The following is a 13,239-nucleotide window of genomic DNA, read 5'->3' on the forward strand; positions in this document are numbered from 1 at the left end:
CCCTTATGTATATCCATGAAAGCAACAGGGAGTCAAGATGTTAAAATGGCAGTAATGACTAAAAGTTTCTCTTACAGTACAGGTTAAACTTCAAGGTACAGGTTTTTTTATTCTCTCTCTCTCTCTCTCTCTCTCTCTCTCTCTCTCTCTCTCGCTCTGTCTCTCTCTCGCTCTGTCTGTCTGTACCCTCTTTTTCAAACCCCCCCAAAAAGACATCATCCGCCAGCCCTCTGAAGATGAGATCATCAAGTTGGCCCCCCCCCCTAAAAAAGTGTGAGGTCACCACCCGAAGCTCAGATCTTTGCACCTTGATTTCTTCATTCCTGGCACTCCGATCTACCGACCAACCAACCGTTTCTCAACAACCCCATCACTCCCTCACCTCATTCCCCTCACCCCCACCACACACAAACACACACCCAAACTTGCACCTCTTCCCTGCACTAATACATGCCATGACACAGAACCATGCAGGAAGCCACCTACATACCAACCAATTGGATCGTGGCGATGCAGCCTCTTCCCAAGCTGAGGGGAGACGGGAAACTGCGAGAGCGAGAGAGAAAAAAAGACATTAGTAGAAGAATTCTGGAGACAATGTGTGAGGGGAGAGAGAGCTAAAATCTACTCTTGATTCAAGCGCTGAGTGGGTCAGTTCAGACTGAGTAATCTGTAAACACTGTTCAATCTGTGATGTTGTGTTTATGCAACTGTCAGTGCATGTGTGTATGTCAGTCAAGTTGTTACCATTAAAACACAGATGACATCCACCCAGGAAACATTTAAAACTACAAACTATAACTCCCACCTTAATTACATTATAAATGAAATGTCAACTTTTTTTTTTTTTCAAAATGTCAGGAAGCTGAGGGATAACCATAGAATAATTTAGATAATTTGCTGTGTACACATTCACATAAATGAATGCATTGCTATGTCATAATTCAACAGAGACTCAGTGTTTATTGTGTAAAGTAGACAAAATGCCAAGACTAATGGACTGTAAACTATCTGCAGATAAACTGAAACATTTTTCTAGGTTAGATGATCAGAAAACAAACTGAACCTAAAGTTAAATGTAAATTGAAGCTAATCTTAATGTCACACATAAGACTGCTTCATTTCTATGATAGTGCTTCTTTTGGTGTGTTGCTGCATATCTGTTTAAAGCAACTTAGATGAGAAGACTGATACCACACTGATGTGCATCCTTTTAAATGTGATGCTACAGATAGCAGTAGGCTAGCTGATAGAGTGAAAATGCCTAGCCTGGAAAGCCTCCTTTTGCCAATTAGTTTTTTTAATTTAATACACAGAGACAATATCTTGTGTTAATTTGTGAGCTTGGGGACCTGGTAGGTGGATTTTGTTCCCCTTGAGCAGAGCTGGGCTGGCTGTTTCTACTCTTTATGTTAAGCAATGTTAAATCACTGTTTCTCTCTAGATTCACATTCACTGCACAGACGCAGCTGTGTTATCAAAATCTTATCCAACTCACGGGAATAAAGCGTATCAGGGTGTTTCTCCATGATATAAAAATGATGGCATCAGGTTACAGATTGCCACGAGGTCGCTGTATTTGAAAGAAAACTTTAAGTCAAACTTAAAGGGAAAAACAGTCACTGTTTCTCAGCTAGAGGTTGTGCATACGTACCCTTTACTAAGATAATTATATCATGTGTCAAGAGCAAAATCAGTAATATCTAAGATGAAGCTTGTTAAAGTAGATTTTCATAGAAAAAGCCAACATTTGCCTTTACATTTAGTCAGTTATTTACAGAAAATATTTAGATGCTATATTGGTTATTTGTTTAATATGATTTTCCCTGTACCATGGGTTTTGTTTTCATCGAGGGACCCAGTTGGCATGAACGTTTGTTGTATGAGCTGTAAATATACAAATAATATATGACAAGACAATATAGCAAAAATAATATATTGACTTGCAGTGGGTGTCCGATAGAGGATGCTGCTTCTGGAAGCAAATTTCCACTTTATGTTCAGGCTCTCCATGACTGTTCTTTTAAAAAAAAAAAATTCAATTAAAAGGACTTTCACCACAAATTCAAAGAAAACTATTCAATAACTCAAGATAAAAAAATTCAAAGTCTATGTACTTGGGGCTACATTATAGAATATAAACACATATTTTGAGAGGATATTACATCATTTATTTACTGTTTAAACACTGTTGCGTGACCCACAAAGAGACACTTGATTTTCATTCAACCTTTTGTCACCATTCCATTTGTTGCACAGAAAAAGACTGACCAGTATGTGATTTCTCTTGGAAAGAAAGACAAACTAAGGCTTTTGGGGAAAAAAAGTAAGACAAATGCAGAAATGGAGAAAATGCCAAAAAGGAAACATGGCATTTGATAATATATGTCCTCTAATTAACTGTAGGTAGATTGTGATGAGGATATCAAATGCACATAACTCATAACCCGCTGACTATGCCATTCCTGCCATGCAACAACACAATAGCTAGTAAGACTGTTGAAACGAAACTTTAATAACTGCTCTTCTGATCACTGTGTCTATCTTTTCCCTGTGATGAAGCCTTAGCAGACTTTGTGTTTACCCCTAAATTCTTCAGAACTGTGAGAGATCGTGTGCGAAATGGCGACGGGCACTAGCGCACACGTCAAGACAAATCAAAACGGCTCTCACTTTTACAGAGAGTGACGCTACTTTTGTTCTGAAATTTGCTAAGGACTTCAGTGTGTACAGAATGTCTGTGGGTTTATTTCTGCCATCCGTCTTTATTGTCCTCAAAGCTGTAGAATCAAAAAAATGAACCAACAACATCAAAATCTATCAGTGTATGACTAGTATTTAAATCCCAGCCCTGCTTACCTCCCTCTTTCCTTTCCCTCATCACCACCATGCTCTTCTCCTACCCAGTGCCAATGACCAAGACTTTTATTTTGATCACAGTTTCCGTGATCTGTTTCTTTGTTCTTTTGTATTGCTTGCCGTATATTGTAGTGTTGGACTGATTCGTATCCTATGCATTTACGTCCTTTGGAAAACTCTGCACTGTAACATATCTTCCCAACAAATCGTTTAATCTAAATACTGAGCTCTTTAATCGTGACACGGTGTTTTGCAAAGATTTTCTTGTGTTGAATTTGCATGAAAAGTGTGCTGGATGGAGAGGCACTTGAAAAAAGAAACTGAAAGTGTGAAGTTTCCCGAAAAGTAAATAAATGCTTGTTACCCAATAGTTTGAAACTGGAAAGAAAGTTTGTTACACACTCAATATAATTCTTTGTTGCCTGCAGTTGTGTGGCAGGGTTTAATAGTTTGCAACCAGAAGACATGTTTCTCTTCCTGAAACAGTCAAGTAATTGACCGGATGAAGCTTTTCATGGCAACGGTAAAGGAATACTTCACCCTTAATACTTTAACATTGTTATGATATACTTTGAAATGGATCTATTTTGCACTTTAGGTCTATATTTGAAAGTTTGGTCCAGATTGAAACATTTTAACAACTATTATACAGATTAACAGAACATTTGAAGACTTGTGCATTCAAATTAAAGTTCTTTTGAACCCAGTAGTTTTTATCTCATGTTGAGTTTTAATAGCTGTACATTTAAGAAAGAAATCGATGGAGATGGGCCCAAATTTAAATATTTGATATTAGTGGGACAAGCCATTTTTCTCAATCAAAAACAACCTACATTTACAGTAAATCTGATTTCTCTGCGTGTTTTCAAAGGCCGTACCATAAAATTGTATGATCAAACACAATCATAAAGTATCTATGTAGCATTCACATTTCCCCATTCTGATTGGAGATGTATAACAGTGTCAGAGTATTTCTGGGTGGCTTTTTTCCCCCCTCTAGGCCAGACCCCAAGTGAAGCGGTAGCTGCTCCTATAGCTTTAGCCTACTGAGCACAATGTGGGACCACTGCATCAATCATCACAGAGCTAAACCGACAGCATTTATTCAGGCAAAGGGCAGCAGTTGTACTGCTATGACCTGTGGGTAATGGTCTTACACGAACGTTAAATGGATTTGATTATAGGTTATAGATGTAACTTTACAGACCAGAAGTCAGGGTTTTCTTTCCAGATCTCAGCATGTTTCATTGTACAAATTATCAGTAAGAGAGGATCGGGGCCATTGTATTTTTCTTCTGTTTTCTTTCTTTTATTAAGTGCTCTTTTAGTTGCAACTTGTGAATCTAAATGTGTGTGTGACCAAGTGACTTTTGTTTTATTTCTCTCTCAGATTTACAGTAGGGATTGGACTCATGTTAGCAATTCTGTGGTAGTTTGTCTGTAATTGACGGTAGGATTGTCCATGCAATATCTGTAAACACCAAAAACAACAAAAAAAAAAAGTAAACTCATGCTCTAGATGCTCCAGGTTAACGCTTAAATTAAAACATTGAATCCAGGTTATATGCTGGAGTGTTACGTTCTTGTTCTTCAAAATATGGCTGTGCTGCTATGATTCCAGTGTGTCTGTGTTGATGGTGTTTTTTTTTGTACATCCCCTACCTGTTCCCTCCTCCTCCAAAGCGGGCCCCCATCAATGTCACAATGTGGCACAGCCTCACAACTTCCTTACCAGGCAGATTATATGTTTGGCATTACTTAGCGTTTTCTTTTGTAGCCATCGGCACATAATATATCAACATATCAGTCACAAATGATGTCAAATTTGGATTTCCATGTACCAAGTACATATCAACAAAGTAAATGCTGCAAAATGTAAACCTACTAAAATACATATATACTTATGGTGAATACATGACTATCACCAGTACACAGAGGCAGATATTGTGTGAAGGTATTCAGCATGTAATGCTAACACTCGATTAAAATTCTTTCAAACAATAGAATAATTTTCCCTAAAGGATATGACTGTGTTTTTTCATTTTATTCAGTTGTAAATATGTATTTTGGATATATCACTGTTTGTTTTGAAATTGATTAATTTATTTAATGCCTATATCTTGTTGTTTTTACATATCCTGATTTTGTTTTACTAACTGGAAACCAATCAAGGGGATGGAAACATTGTGCTTATCCAATGTTAAGCAGTTCATGCATCAACACTTTTATAATTCATGTTATTCTCTTCATTTATGTTTTGCAGTTTCAGCTTTCAGTGATGATTTTTTTGGGGGGGGAAGTGATATTCATATTTACTGATATCTAACATATTATGTTTTACTGTGTTGTATTTGATCAGATGTGTTGTGGTCACTGCTTGTAAAATGTTTTATTCAGAGAGTTTCCAAATCATGACAAAAGATAAAAGCAGTCACAAAGTCATTATCTGCCATTTTTGTGTTGGTATGACACATGTCACTTGCATGTTGCACCAGGAGCAGGAAATTTAAAAAAGGATGGTGTTAACATGTTAAGCGAAAGGCTCATGTTAAATATTTAAGAAATGCTGTGCCCTGATCTGTGCTCTCAACTGAGTACTTTTATTACCAGATGTTTTCTTGAGAAGTAGCCAATTTTCTTCTTCTAATCCTTTAAAAAATGGTAACAAATTGAGTTTTAAACAAATTGCACAGTTGCAAAGCAGCCACTGTAGTTTATATGCAGGCCCAAAACATTTAAGCAGTCACAATAGTAAATTGTGTTGAATAAATTTATGTAGTTAGTGAATGAAACCCTAACTACTACAATATTATGCACAGTTTACACCAATCAGCCACAACATTAATACCACCTGGTGGTTATAATATAGAAATATGATGTGGTTTTATAAAAATATTGTGAACTAATAAATACACAAAGTGGTTAAAATCAAAGTCACCTTTACCAAGACTGAACATAGACCTTTTTTTTTCCTTTTTTTTTTTTAATAATTACTGTAAATGTTTGCCATAATTATTATTATTGTTTAAAATACCTAGTTGTCTTAGTATATAGTACTTACTTTTGCACTTAATAAACTGTAGATCTGCTTAGTTTTTGGATTTGAAGTAATTGTTGTGAAATTATTTTTAGGCCAATACGTACACTTGTACTTGAGTACCAGGTTTGAATACTTGTACCACCTCTATTCACAGTGTATTACGTTTTGCTGTGTATGGCGCTGAGAAGCTGCAAAATGATCAGGGTGGCCATCCTGACCTTTGTCCTCCACTGAGACCACCAGTGTTTTGGCTGATCAGTGTAACTGTCCGGTATTTAAGACTTGAGGCTTGCTAGTTTTATTTGCTGTTTTTTGTTTTTAAGGTAAGATGTAGTGAATGATTAAAAGGCACATGGATAAAGTGACAGACTGAAGTGGAAAATATAAGTAACCCTTTTGGGTAGAGTAGGGCAAGTAGTTAAGACTAGTTTGGGGAGTTGAAGCTGTTTAAAATAAAAGCTAGAGGTGTAAGCAGGAAGATGTCACACGTCAGCATCTAATTAGTTTCATTTTGAACGTGGCAGGTCTTGCACAATAATTTTGTGTAATAGTGTGTTGTAGCTAATGATAATAAGGTGTGTTAATGTTAAGAATGTTGAATATCTGGTCAGATGAAGGTTTGCAACAATGTTTTTTTTTTTTATTTTATTTGTTTTTCCTTTGCAGCTTTTGCTGGAAGCGAGTTAAATTCGGTTTTTACACCTACTTATATTTCTTATAGTTTCACAGCAGTAAAACAAATTCATTTTGGCGAATAAAGTTTACATGTCATGCACAAAAAAACAAGCTGTGACATCATAGTTAAAAGTGCTAGTTTGATTCAGCTGCAGACTACCGGGGTATGTTGACAGGATTGACTTTTCTCAATATGTTTGTAGTTAACAGTATTTAATGTGCTCACGTTAATAAAAAATCAGGCTTTCTGACGCTTTTTGCTGTATTGGAAAATAGACATTGTGTTTTGGATTTCAACACTAATCCGATGTTTGTAACTGGAAAGGCGTAGATGTGATAGGAGGTCCAGTGTGGGTTAAAAACAGCTGTGGTGTGGTTTTAGATTTATAGACCTCCAACATTGTGACTTGGCATGATTGAAGTTGTAGGTTAGGAGGTTTTTTTGCAGACATGTCAGTCAAGACTTGAAGTTATTTCATTACCTGTGATGATGGACACACTAACATCAAGATAGCACAGATTTTCCCAAAATGCAAATGCATTTTCCTTCATATTATACCTTTTTAGATGGGCAGTATTCATATAAAGCTGGATGTATATTCAAAGTAACATGGTTGAATTTAATTGCTTAGTAATAAAAGTTGCCATGGGTGTCACTGCCTTTGATTCAGTCAGTGAGATATTCCCTTTTTTTTGCCTGCTTGTTATTTTTTATTAAGTGTTTGGTTTTCAGATGTCAACAGGTGTGATTTTCTCATACAGTCAGTCGAATCCCTCATGTTGTTGTTTGTTTATTTACCACATCCTGATTTTTTTACCCTTTGACAAATGTGATCATTTAGATTTATAGCTGAATAGTGCACACAGTTGAATTTAGTTTGAGATAATGAAGTCTGTCCCAGTAATGAAACTGACATGATGTCAGAGGGTGTGCCGCTTCTCATGCAGTGTCACACCCATATATATTTTTAATGTTTTGTTTTTTTTCCACAATTTAAGCCCGTTGGATGCTATGGCCTCAAAGCTGTTAGAAACCTTTGCTGAGGTTTTCCTCATGGCGCAAGAAGATTTATTTTAAAATGAGTGCAACAAAATGAGGTATCATAGAAACAAAGAGGTGTGACTTTTGTCATGATTTAAATGAGACTGAACTGAAATTTATGCCATTTTGTCATTGTGCTAAAATGAATATAAATATTATATATTAAAATATATTTGCTAACCTATACTGTGTTGCCTGATGCTTTCTTTCATGTACAGTTAAGGGATTGCAACTTCAACGGTAATATAGTGAAATCTGTTTACCAAAGTATATTACAACTGTAAAGTAATTACATGCAAATATTGCATTATTTACTCCTGCCCAATGCACCCTCATACCATCAGAGATGCAGGCTTTTGAACTCTCTGCTGATGACAATGTGGACGGTCCCTCTCCCTTAAAGTCCACAGGACATGGGGTCCAAGGTTTCTAAAATCAGTTTCAAGGAATACAACACGCTTACCTCAGGAGGAGCCAGCAGCCAAATTTATTTATTTATTTATTTTATTAGGCTGTATGAAAAATGTATATTAAAACAGCTATTTTTGCAAAATGACCATTTGTCTATTTCTTGCCTTCCTCTTGAAAATCTATTGTAAATGTAATTTATGAAATGTCATTGTTTTTTTAATGTTTTTAAATTATAGTAGTGTTTTGCACTTAAGGGGCATCAAATAAACAAAGATATAGAAAATAGAAATTGTGTTTTGGATTTCAACACTAATCCGATGTTTGTAACTGGAAAGGCGTAGATGTGATAGGAGGTCCAGTGTGGGTTAAAAACAGCTGTGGTGTGGTTTTAGATTTATAGACCTCCAACATTGTGACTTGGCATGATTGAAGTTGTAGGAACTTTTAAGACAGAGAAAAACCTTTACAGAGGGGCCTCACCTAAATGGTTAAACTTTCACATTAGTGAACAGGCAGAGTCAAGTGGCAGAGGGCTTTCACTCATCAAACGAGATGGATATGACACACTCATGCAACAAATACTACAGAGAAGAAAACGCCCTGGAGTATCAACTGTTAAACTGTCCCACCAGCCTGGATGTGGGGGCACTACGTTGGCCATGTAGGTGTTGTGGGATTTGCGTAAAACCCTCAGATGTGCTGTTTTAACAGGGTCATTAACGGAGAACAGAAATATTACAAAGGAGGTGGTCCAACTTTACAAAGCAGGCAATCAGGATCAGCACAACACGGTGCTGCTTCTACTGAACGATGAGCAGATTATAGAAAATCTACAAGAACAGATTATAGAAGAGATTGCTGAACAGGAGATAGCTCCTCGAATGGCTGTGGTGATTTTCCTCAGCTGTGTGAGAAAGGATGTAGTTATGCACAGTGACCATGTTGTCTTAAAACGTGCTCTCTCTCAAACAGAGAAGCAAAACTTCAATCAGAAACTGAAATCTCTTAGTGACTGTTATACTGATCAACACAAACAATTTCATGGCTTTAACATAATGCAAACCGATTTCTCTCCACACTATGTCAGTCAAGCGTGCGCAGTATTCAGTAATGTCCGAAAGGCAAATAGACCACCAAAGACCCAGCTTGCTGCCTTCCTGGCTCTGCTGAATACTTATGTACCAGGTTCATATCTCCTGGAGTCTCAGTGCCTGGACTTCCTCAAACTGAAAGACTCCAACTACAGAGAACATAGACTGGAAGACAGAATGAAGCCGTTTAGTCACCTCATCATCAGCTACCAACAAGACACAAATTCTGAAAAAAGAGTCCGCATGGCTCACACTTTGATAGCACAGAATTGTACCAAACTGATGGCCGAGGTAGGTGTGACCAGAAGTGACACAGCAAGAAACTTTTTGAATGACTTGTGCAAAGGTGAGGTCCCTCCATGTTTGCTGGGATTTGTCAAAGACATGCTAACCAAAAGAGAAACAAAGACAGAGGCGAACCAATTCAACAGTGCAGAGACTGAAGAAACAAGGAAATTTGAAAAAGAAAGGTTTTCTAGACTGATTCTTGACATTATACGTTTTGAAGAAAATATACAGGGTGCATCAGTTTTAAAGGTGGCATCAGGTCAATTTAGACAAAATGCATTTTTCCCACAGGCACTCTCTCGTATTTATTATTTAGAACTAAAAGACTACAATCAAGCAGAAATGTGGGCAAAAAGAGCAAAGGAAAGAGATCCTCAAAATTCATTCATTGCTGATACACTGGGGCAGGTCTATAAGGCCTATTTGAAGAAAATAATGTTTTCTGGGGAACCACATGAAACTTTGCACGTTTTTGCCAAAAAGGCCATTGAAGCTTTTAAAGAAGAAGAACAACTTGCTGAAAATGAACATGCAACAGACCTGAAAGGATATGGCAATTTCAGAGTCTCCCGATATTTTAACACCAGTGGGAAGTTTGGTTATGTGGAGGTTTGCGACATTGTTTATGATGTACTTCATAGAAACAATGTTTCCACAGGCCTGGACAGGCAAATCAACAAATTAAAAGATCTAGTACACAGGATCAGAAACGATGCAAAGAAGCATTGTGATTTTTTAAATGCCTTTCTAACTTACTCAAAGCCTGCCATGCAAAAACAAGATGCCTCATACAACTGCAAAGCTGTGTCATCCTGCTACAGCAAATATGTTGAACATCCATTACCAGATCTTGTAATGGAAATTGTGAACAAATTGAGAGACGATGTGAATGAGACTGTGTCCTCAAGAGGTGATGACAACCCAGAGTTTTACATTGTTGCACTTATCAAAGGGTGGCCAACGAACAGAAACAGGAATTCATGCAACTTAATGGAACTAATTGAAAAAATGAGGAATTCCTACGAGAGTGCATATGCAAAGTACTTCCGATCAAGGTACCTCTGTCCTTTACTTTACCTTGGTAAAGATGATAAAGGGGTTCTGAACATATGTGTTCCAACAAAGAGAGAAGGCCGTCTGGCCAGGAATGAGACAACCATCACAGATAACACCTCTGAATGCTTAAGAGGTCAAGAAAAGTTCTTCAGATTTAATGGAGTCATCAAAAACTACAGAATACTTGCCACAGTAGGAGGCGTGGAAATTGTGGTAAAGGCCTGCATTCAAAATCGTGTCTGGAAAGAATGTGAAGTTTCCTTTTACCTTGGATTCACCATCAGGGGTCTCGAAGCCTTTGACATCCAGACAAAGGCCACTGAAAATGGTAGGAAATGTAATAAAATTATTACATTTAGAATTAAGAAAATAAGGCTTATACAGATTGAAATGTAGGTAAGGGTAACTATTTAGCTTTGTAATTTATGACATATTGGATGTTTTCAAGAAAATCTGGCAATAGGGCATAATTAGATTATCAAATAAAAATGTGACAACTCTTTTTCACCAGCTTTCAACTTCCCAAGACATTTCCAAGAATAAACTCACTATTTGCAAACCATTTTAAACTCAAATATTTTAAATTAAATGTCAACAGCATGAACATCTCAGCACTTATGAGGTTAAATGTTAACAGATCAGTACAAAAAGAACAACAGAAAAACCCAGTTTGAGCCTACATCCACAAATGCAAGTTTAAAATGTACGGTGCAAAGAAATAACCATATTTAAAACGATGTTGAGAAAGCCTGCTATCTTCATTGAACCTAAGCTCATTTAAAAAGGACTGAGAGGAACTAGAAGTTTGATGTCTTTGTAAATCATGGATGCTGTGTGCTCAGGGCTAAAGAGGAGAAGGACCATCTGACTTGTTATCAGTGCACAGTTCAAAAGCCAGAATCAATGATTCTGTTGGAGTGCAATAACACACACAGCACAGAGCATCATACGCTGCCATCCAGGAGAAAAAGATTTGCTAATTTTAACACATAGGCCCATTGATCACACCATCTTCTCTTTACCTTTATTGTTATGCCTGTTGCCAGCTGTAGCGTTGTGTTTAAGACACATGTTGTAATGAGCAAAGGAGTTTTAAAATCTGGCTTTTCTCGGCATTTCCTCCTCAGAAAATACAGCTCAGACGTAAACGAAGCATCCAAGGCGTTTTCACAGTCTTCATAAAAAGTGGAAACAGTGACTTTATGCTCACGCTGCATCATGCAGGAAAGCCCATGTGGTTCTGTATGATTCTAAAAAGGTGAGTTGTTGTTAAATTACATATTTTGATTAATTAAGATTTTCTACACAACTACCTAACACCATTAAAAATGAAGGAAAATGCATTTTGTAGTGAAGCTGGTTTCTTTTATGATCAGATGTCTGAGAGTTTAATTTTACATTTGATACAGTGAGACCACAGAGATAAGCATGGGGAAAGGGGCTTACAAGAGACAGGATTGTATTGTATTAAACTCTAAGAAGCAGAATACAGAGTAAAAAACTACTGTTACTGTAAAGTAGTTGTCTATTTTGCATCATTGTGCTTTTCAATGTTAACCTTTTTTGTTGTATTCAGTGTTTTACATTTTTTTTCAGCATTTTTTGTAACCTCTGGTATTATTGTATGTTTAATTTTGTACATAGACCCTTACAAATAAAATGTAATAATAATAATAATAATAATAATTGAAGAGCAACAATTAATGATTTTTTAATGATTAATAAGTTTATTTGCATTCTTATTTATTGTATTTTAATAACTATAACTACCTAAAGGGCTGTTCAAAGTGTGGCAGTGTGTAAAGAGAGAAGTGAACTTGTTTCAGGGCTTCATCCGGAAATGAAGGAGGAGATTAGACATGTGCACTGACTGGTCACTTCATTAAGTACGTCTGTACAATCTGATTCAATCCAAAACAGTAGCTCTGCCATGAATTCTACTTTTACAATGTTAGGGGTTCTCAGTTTTTAAGTGAAAACCATCAGAAAGGAAACTTCTACTATATTACTGAGGCCAAATGGGTGGTGGAATTGTACTAGAGGGTATGATATTAGCAGCTGGCTCTATTAGCGGCCTCATAACTTTAAGACATCATTTTGCAAGCCATTTTAAAAGGCGTAGATTCAAGACCAGTTGAGATATTTTTAAAAAGTTGAATTGCAAAACCTTAAAATTGTTTGTTTGTTTGTTAGTTTGTTTGTTTTGTTTTTCATATTATTACAAATATTACAGAAATGCAGTAATGGTCATGTGGATTGAACCGGTCATTACTGGGCCTGTGACCTTCAATTTAGTTTGCATTTGTAGATCAATTGTGGGGAGCCATATCATTTTTTGTTCTTTAAATAGCAAATTCAGACGACTTTTTTAACTGTTTTTTTTTAACTGTATTCATTCTTAATAATTCCCCATGGTCCTTCTCCAAAGCTTTGTGTTTGATCCTTCTTTTGGTTTATCATTTTAACTTTCCTGTACATATATAAAGTTACATGTTAAATATGATCAATGAGATCATATGACTCCTTTTCAAGAATAATCCCCAGATTGGTGTTTATGGTCTGGATAAAATGTTGTAATAAATCTAAAATTTTACACAAATACTACCTTTGCAATGATTGTATATTAGGCCAGATATTTCTGATTTTCTGATGATCGCTTGATCTCTTTTACGGAAAGCATGACTCTGTTTTTGATTGTACAATTTAACACCACTGACTTCGATAATGACGTTAAGTCGCCATGTCTCCTGGGCAAATATAATATCAAGAAAGCCAGA

At 36.5% G+C, this 13,239-nt stretch overlaps 1 protein-coding gene and 1 pseudogene across 1 annotated transcript in view; both read left to right on the forward strand.

Annotated features, from left to right (window-relative positions):
• The window catches only part of LOC137138361 (astrocytic phosphoprotein PEA-15), a 54,754-nt gene extending 43,964 nt beyond the window's left edge, over positions 1–10,790 (forward strand). The window contains exon 4 of the mRNA XM_067525481.1: positions 213–10,790. Coding sequence (XP_067381582.1) covers positions 213–277 — 65 coding nt within the window. The 3' untranslated portion in view covers positions 278–10,790. The remainder of the gene's footprint in view (positions 1–212) is intronic.
• Positions 8,450–13,063, forward strand: LOC137138359 (sterile alpha motif domain-containing protein 9-like; annotated as a pseudogene).
• The last annotated feature ends 176 nt before the right edge of the window (positions 13,064–13,239 follow it).

This window comes from Channa argus, chromosome 12, assembly GCF_033026475.1.
Source record: "Channa argus isolate prfri chromosome 12, Channa argus male v1.0, whole genome shotgun sequence".
In the NCBI taxonomy this organism is placed as follows: domain Eukaryota; kingdom Metazoa; phylum Chordata; class Actinopteri; order Anabantiformes; family Channidae; genus Channa; species Channa argus.